At 33.3% G+C, this 8324-nt stretch overlaps 1 protein-coding gene across 3 annotated transcripts in view; it reads left to right on the plus strand.

Annotated features, from left to right (window-relative positions):
• The window catches only part of LOC110021277 (nuclear transcription factor Y subunit A-7-like), a 22363-nt gene extending 19810 nt beyond the window's left edge, over positions 1–2553 (plus strand). For all 3 annotated transcript variants that reach the window (XM_020719712.1, XM_020719714.1, XM_020719713.1), the window contains exons 5-6: positions 1279–1419; positions 1719–2553. In XM_020719712.1, the coding sequence (XP_020575371.1) occupies positions 1279–1419; positions 1719–2123 (546 nt within the window). In that variant the 3' untranslated portion in view covers positions 2124–2553. The remainder of the gene's footprint in view (positions 1–1278; positions 1420–1718) is intronic.
• The last annotated feature ends 5771 nt before the right edge of the window (positions 2554–8324 follow it).

The following is an 8324-nucleotide window of genomic DNA, read 5'->3' on the forward strand; positions in this document are numbered from 1 at the left end:
ACAACGAGCGGGCGTGGCGAATGCAAGGGCGGTTAAGGCAGGGGATTGCGGGACAGCCAAAGAGGGACGGTCCACGGGCTGCGGCAGCGAGAAGGATGGCTGGACAGCGAGGAACTGCAGGAAGAAAGCAAGTGTTGTTGGGGTGGCTTTATCGAGGATGAAAGCGTGGTAGCTAAGCGAGAGGGAGGCTGGAAGGGGTAGGGAAGATAATCACCACCTAGAAATCAAAATACAATCGAAGCACCACTTGGAACCCTAGAATACATCCCTCAAAAGTAAAAGGAGACGCTGACGGCTGTCCCTATTCCAAGCACACAAAAAAATAACCCTAAACTCCCATGAAAGTGAATTTATAATAATATGATAACTAGGAGTGGGCCCAGAAACTGGTGGACGCTTCCAAAACAGAAAGACCCGGACCGGTTCGGTTCAGGCGAGCACAAGCCTTGCGGGAGTCGTAGTACTGTAGTAATGATCACAAAACCTTCTCCTGGGCCGCTCTTGCATCAAAATGCTTCTTCTGCATTTTGTCTTCGGTAATGCTTATGCCGGCCTATTTGGTTTTGAAGCTAGTTGGTGAGATCATTCTTGATGTCTCGGAGAACTTTTCATTGAGTTCGTTGCATTTACCTGGCTTGGTTGGTTTTTTGGGTGAGTTGGTCAAATTGTCTTTGTCGAATAGCGTTGGCCGAGCTATCTTGATCGAGTAGCATTGTCCGATCACCTTGGATGAGCCGTCCAGATGATTATTCTGGCCAATCTGCTTTGTTGTATCGATTGGGTGGCTCGTATGATGACCTAAATCCGGTCACATGTATGTATATACGTAAGAATTGTGTGCTATGTATTATTATTATTTTTTTATGAGCGCACTAAAATGATAAATGGATTGTCTATACAAATATAAGTATTAAACATCTGTGCTTTGATTTTATTAAGAATATCCAGTACATGTATTTGCTGTCTAAATATGATCTCTACAATATTCCTGCTCATCATTGTTCAATTTTTTCAAAACAGAAAGCTGTATGTTCTGTGTTGTAAAATATGATGTCCTGCTTCATAGTCAACTTTTATGTTGTTAAATAGATAACTTTGTATAAACTTTGGTAAAAACATTCTAGCACCTGCATATATTTGAATATAACGTCCACAACATGTGCTGCACAAGTTTTATATTTTTTCTACGCTTTTTGTATTCTCATATCTGTATGTTCTGTATACTCTGTACAAGTATGATAATCAAGTAGTCACTGATGATTTTTTCTTTCAATGTAGCATGGACGGATGCTTCTGCCACTGAATATGACAGCTGAAACACCCATATACGTTAATGCTAAACAATTCCATGGAATCATTAGGCGGAGGAAAGCTCGTGCTAAAGCAGAGATGAAGAACAAACTGGTCAAAATCAGGAAGGTGCGAATTTGGAAACAGTTTTTTCAAATAACTTAAATAATGAACATTCCATTTTCAAATTATATAAATAATGCACATTCCCTTTATGATTCATTATTTCAATAATAATTGATATGTTATGTACCGATCATGACCACAGTAATAGTACGATTTCAAGATTTCACAGCTGCAACTCCATTACCACTTATAAACCAAATAATTTATCTTCATCTCTAACATATTTATGACCAACTAACAACCATGTTGAACCCTTCATCATATTCCATCTTTTAATCTTTCAATTTTTCCTCTTCTTGTAGCCATATCTCCACGAGTCACGCCATCTACATGCAATGCGGCGTCCAAGAGGATGTGGTGGCCGTTTCCTGAACACCAAAAAGGATGCGGATGTTCAAAATGTTAAAAGTGATAACCACAACAATGGCAAGCATTTAACTCGGCCTGCAATCACATCTCCGAGCTCTGAAATTCTTCAGTCTGATAGCGGAAACCTTAACTCAGCTAGCTGCGGCTCATGTATATCCCGATCAGAGGTGACCAGCATGTATTCGCAGGGAAAAAATGATCACTTCCATGTGATTGAGCATCTCCGTCCATCCCTTTACCTCCCTCTAGCAAACATGATTGTCGGAGACCGCAGCTCAGTCATCCTTTCCAAGTGGGGAACATCAGCTGATGGCTGCTGCGACCTCCTGAAGGTCTGAGGCACCAAACTTGCTGCAGCCAGATGGAAGAGCTAGCTGCAATAGCAGTGATGCTGCTTTATGCGGCTTGTTCTTGTTGGGGGATAGTCCCTGCTGCTGTCTGGTTATTCTGATAGGCAATTCATTCTTGGCTTTTATCTGCATTGAGGTATATTTCTTTCTTATCACTGATATTGAAGAAAATCCTCACTGCTCTGTATAATGACTTACTATATAGCAGTAGTAGACTTTGGCTCTTTTGCTTCCATTAGTAGTAATCTGTGTGAAAGAATAAGAGGTCCAACTGTTAGGGCTGTCTGTGTCTCTGAGTGGTACTCATAGCAGCTATGGTGCTGCTCACTTTGTGCTTGTTTGTGTTAGGATTTATTACTGTTTGTTTGAAACTGCAATCTTTGCTTCTAGTATTGCATTGTTAAGCATCTCTTTGAGAATTTCGAAGCTTGGAATTGATTTTATTTTTTTTTATTATTTTATTTTATTTTATTTATTTATTTATTACTTAGATTTTTGCTAATTTTTTGATTCTCTAACATACCTGTTGAGGATTATGCATTCATGCATGCCTAGAGGTATAGTACCTTCAGTATCAAGGGGACTGTTTCTTACTGCATTTGTTTTTTAGATGTTTTATGGCGTGTAGTTGTTTGTTTTAAAAGTTAATTATTTTGTGATGGTGTTAGCTGAATTTGATACTTGTTTTAATGGTTTTACTTATGTTGAAATTATACTGAGAATTAGCAAATAAGTTGACCATATTGGGATGAAAATTGATGCCGTTGTATTTCAATGGTAAATAAAATTGTTCTTAGTTTTATATTGAGTATTTAAGTGCCATGATAGATTGATTGGACATCCCAGATGGTACTAAATGTTTCTATTTTTTTTTTCTTTACAAGATGAGAATTGAGTACTGATTTATTTTGATAAGGAATGTTAAAAATTGACCTACTAAACAAGCCAACACTTTCCAAATTTGACTCAGAAAAATTCCTGTTGTAAGTTGGCTTGAAAATTTTTTGGGTTCGGTTCGTGTTAAGATCCTAGCACATTAAATTTATTTTTAGTATGGATCAGGCTGACTTGCCAATTTGAAGTTGATTTGAAATTGGCTTGCTAACATAAAATCAACTCAAGATTGATCCACCAAGTCTGAAATTGATTTGAAATTGGCCCAACTTGGCCTAAATAGTTGTTATGCCTTATGCTAAATAGATATACTAGTTGGGTTCAATTCAATAGGTTAATGGCGGGTTGGACTTAGGTTGGCTTTTCTAGAACTGGCCCAACTTGGCTTAAATAGTTGTTATGCCTTATGCTAAATAGATATATTAGTTGGGTTCAATTCAATTGGTTAATGGCGGGTTGGACTTAGGTTGGCTTTTCTAACTCATTTAACTTTCAGGTTACGTTGTGCTCAAATAATTTTGAGTTGGGTTAGTTTCGGGTTAGCCCAAATTTGACTTGCGAACTCTATTTGACACCCCTAATTTTGATTCCATCGATTGGAGAATTAGCTAATATTTACATATCTCCATTGAGCTATACGAAGGCATGATATTTGCCAGGAAAGGCAGTGGATCTGCGCAATAATATAATGCTTTTTATAGCTCACGTATAAGAAATAACTTTGAGTTATGGAGTCAGTAATGAGGATTTTGATATCCTTTGGAGTGCCAAGATAGACTAAGATTTACCTATGAAGGTAGTGGCATTTGTATAGAGTTAATTTTATTTGTATTTATAATCGTAGAAAGTTTAGGGTCTTAATTTAGAAGGTGCAACTTTTTGACTTTTACACATATGTGGGATTCTTCAATTGAGTGAAGGGTCATGTCAACTATGCAAAAGATTATACATATGTGGTTTGAAAGGGATACCTATGTATCCTTTCGCTAGGCCGAAAAAGACTTATCATACAACAATAGAAAATATTTAGGATAAGGTTATTGCATAAATGATTTGCCCTTCATTATGTTGACACATTGTCCACAACGAGGCAAAGAAAAGCTAACATTCAATAATGGAGAGATTGAGTTTTTTTTTTGTTTGAGGGAATTCTTATATTAGAGAGTTGAGTAATGATTAAGTAGAGGTGGTAGATGAAGAGATTGGATGAAAGAATCCAAAAACATAAAAATAAAGGCTTTCAAGTTGTTTGATCTATAGATGTTTAATACAATGAGGGAGATGATCTCACAATGTAAAGTTAAAAGGAATAATGTGTAAGAAGTTCCAACTTTACATAAGTTTAACTCTAATAGTTTCATCATCCTTTTTAATACTTTAGGCTAAACATGTTGATATATCATAAAATAGTTCATTTAGCTCTATGAGCTAGCCATTAGATGATAATCATTGGAATAATATATTAGAATTTTTTTTAATCTATTATCAATACGATATCAAGCACAAAGGGCACATGATGCCCTCTGATAGTAATTAAACACATATTGCTCAAACAATGTGAGATTTATAGTGAAAGTAATATATAATATTGATTGTTTGGTGCTTCTTCTATAAGAGGAGGCTATTCATAGTGAAGCCCTAGTCAGTGGCATAAAGTGCCAAGGTAAGTTATGTTGGGAGGATTATTATGTTTGAAATGTTAAAAGTATACATTAATTTGGTCTCAGTGAGGTTTCAAATTTTGTACCATTGATCAAGCCATTGAGGCGAGGTGTTATCCTTAAGTTGGTGCATTATGTTGGTGAATATTATCACCATAGTTGTTAACCCTAAGCAACTAAAACAACCAATCGTGTTAGAATTGGGGGGAATGAATTATTGTTATCAAGGTGATGGGTGGCATTGAGAGTGATGCTAATGGAGAAATTACTCATGAATAGTTGTGAATTCTATGGAAGGGCCAAAAAGTGTTGATGAGTGTTGATTAATGAGATGAGTTTAGGCAAGAGGTATTAAAGGTTTCTATGAAATCATTTAGGAACTTTGGATCTTGGAAGTTTCTTTTTGAATTCCAGAGGAGGATCCGAGGACAACCTTGGCAATTATAATTTTAATTTGGGTAGAAGTGAGGAGAACCCAATAAATAAACCTCTTGAGCTATATAAAAAGAGTTATTAGAGCATTATTATGAAAAATCAATGAAAAGCTAAAGGGATTTGTCAATCAACCATAGAATGTTAATGTTGCTTTGGATTGAGTTACATTTAGATTGGTTAGTAAAGCTCTTATGGGGTTGAGGGGCAGCTTTTTGATGAGTGTTTGCTTTCCTTAACATTTATAGAGTATAGGAACAAGAGGCAACATATTTTACTGTTTATTTTCTACACTATTAATATAGGCGCTTAAAATCATATTGCACTAAATTTTTTGTAAAATGGATTTCAAACTCATTGACTTAAAGTTTGAAGTTTATTTTTTTTTTCTTAGAATTAAAGAAGAATACATCACAACTTATAGAGAAAGAAAGACAAAGAAGAATCTATGAGGATTAGAGTGTGTTGATTGAAGACATTGATTTAACATAAGGAACTATAGCAGCAGCTATAAAATTTGATACATTCAAGAAGATCCACCATCTCTTAGTTACACTAGCAAGATTAGAAGTATGCATTCCAATATAGATTTCATCACTAATAAAGATGGTGTGATTACTTTAGCTCTTAACCCACCAACATCTTTACTCTTGGTTGGCACTATTATACGTGAATGACATGAGAACCATTTCCTTAGCCCAAAGAGAAGCCACAAAAGAGTATGTAATTATGATAGACGTTCTTAGGTACAGAGCAAATTAATGGAAGATAATGGTAGATAAATTAATGGTAAAAACTAGATGATGGTATGACAAGTGACCAAGTGCAATATAAGTAAAATTGTAATGATTAATGACATGTATGTAGTTTTAAAGGTAAAATCAAGGAGGTTCATAGAAATACAAAGATAGATATAAATACAAAATGAGAAGTTTGCCTATTTCATGGACTCCATGGCCCAAATACTAGGAATAATGATTGGAGCCAATCACTTTAATGTATTCCAAAATTTGGAAGTCATGACATACTCAATGGTGCGTATAGATGAAAGCATTATATTATTGACCTTGAGATTGCAAGTGACATCACTTGGCAAAGAAATGAGGGTGTAGCTTGACCTAGTAGCGATCACTTGATTAGTCCTAATAATAGATGAGATCATAAACAACCAGGCCTTTGGACTTCATTAAACTAATCCACCATGTTTTAAAGATGACTATTAATGGATGATTTTCATTCAAGTTTGGTTGGTTGATAATCGCTCAAGGAGTATGGAGGCATGAGAGCAGTACTGGGAGTAGGTGGAATCTTATAAGACGTCTCATTATGAGTTTTTCTTAGAGTAGTGGGTGTTATATTTATTCAATTTCCTTCTAATGATGCACCAATGACACCAAATATAATTTTGTTTATGGTTTTGAAACTCAAATAAAGCTATTGACTTGATTTACTCAAGCAAAAACCATCTACAATTACAAAATCATGCTTCAATTATAAAATATTTTATTTATTTTTAGTAACCATTATTATATTCTAGATGTTGGGGATGTTAAGAATATATGCACCCACTTAAAATTAAATTTAGTAAATAACAATTTTATCTAATAAAATCATAACTAATCTTATAGTGCATTACATGATTAAATTTGATCTCAATTTACATTAGTTCAAATCACTTGATTATTTACATAATAAAATAATTTATATAATTTAATCTTAAGATCATACAAAATGATTTATATTTTACTACATGATATGCTAAATATTAAAATAAATTGACAGGATTAAATTAAATTAATTGATTAATTTAAAATTGCACCAGGTATATTATTTGATATACATTATAATGTATTATTTCTTTTCTCATTTAATTTAATCAATGCATATTTTAATTTCAACCAACCTTTGTCATCTATATTTGGCCTAATAGTGAAAATACTATTATGATAGTACAACACGACCACATAATAATTCAAATTTATATTCAAATAAATTGCTAAGAATTTAATTAATGCAAAGTTTGAATATTATTATTAGGTTATTACTATTAATGTAGTTATTTTTCACTAAAAAATTCTAATATTATGCAATTCTTAAAGATAGAATCTAGCAAGAGAAAATTAAGAAGAAAAAAAATCTTACACAAGGGCAGCTCTTCAATAAGTTTCGTATTCTGATTTTCAAATATTTGGCTATTAAATGTTTGATTTTTTTATTTAAAGTGAGAAATAATGGACCTCAATGAATGTTTTTTTAATTAAAAAATTTGTTTACTAATAGATATTATGCTGATATAATGGAAAAAAGTTAATATAAAATTATATCAGGATATGATAGGGTCATTATTGTACCTTATGATGAGTCATCCAAATATTTTAATAAAGATCTAAAAGAATGTTACTTGATTATAATAATGCATATTCCTAGATATTTTTTTGTACATTTATTATAAGTATTTAGTATCCAAGGAATAACATGTCATTTGATCTCACTCGTAATGTTAACTCATGTTTTCTTAGATGAAAATTGACATAAAGAGCACATATGGTGTGTGTCAATTTATAGGGTATTCACTATTGTATTGATCAATTTAAAAGTTTATTTTAGTTGCATTATTGACTATTGAGGCATAACACAATCTAATTAGAAATTGAGTTTCTTAAGCCCTATGACTTAAAGTAGATGGCACCTACAAGGGATTTGATGGAACTTTCTTAAAAGTGAATATTTTAGAAGGAATATGTTTGGTTCCTACATCGTAATAATTGACATGATTAACAAAGTAAGGCACAAGACTAGATTCAAGTCCACATGACTAAGCATTAGGCCAATTATTCTTAAGGTTCAACCTTATGCCAAGTTTGTGAATATCCTTTTAGTCCACCAAGAATTGCTAGAACTATCTATTAAACTAAAGTGATAAGTATTTTAGGAAGAATAAGTTCTTATCTAAGCTAATTATAGAGCTAAAATGACCAAGCTAGGATTGGGACTCTATGATATGTGTTTCTGAAAGTAAGATTTTGACTTAGAGACATTTATTAGTTAAAGAGGAGGTCAAAGCTTATCTTAAGCTAATTATAAGTATAAATTTTTGTATCATATATATGCAATATCCTCATTAGATGTTATATTGCCTTAAAGGAGCCTATTAAGTCGGTTCAAACAAATAACTTGGTTTATAATTAACATTAATAAACCA

This window comes from Phalaenopsis equestris, unplaced genomic scaffold, assembly GCF_001263595.1.
Source record: "Phalaenopsis equestris unplaced genomic scaffold, ASM126359v1 Scaffold000128, whole genome shotgun sequence".
Taxonomy (NCBI): Eukaryota; Viridiplantae; Streptophyta; class Magnoliopsida; order Asparagales; family Orchidaceae; genus Phalaenopsis; species Phalaenopsis equestris.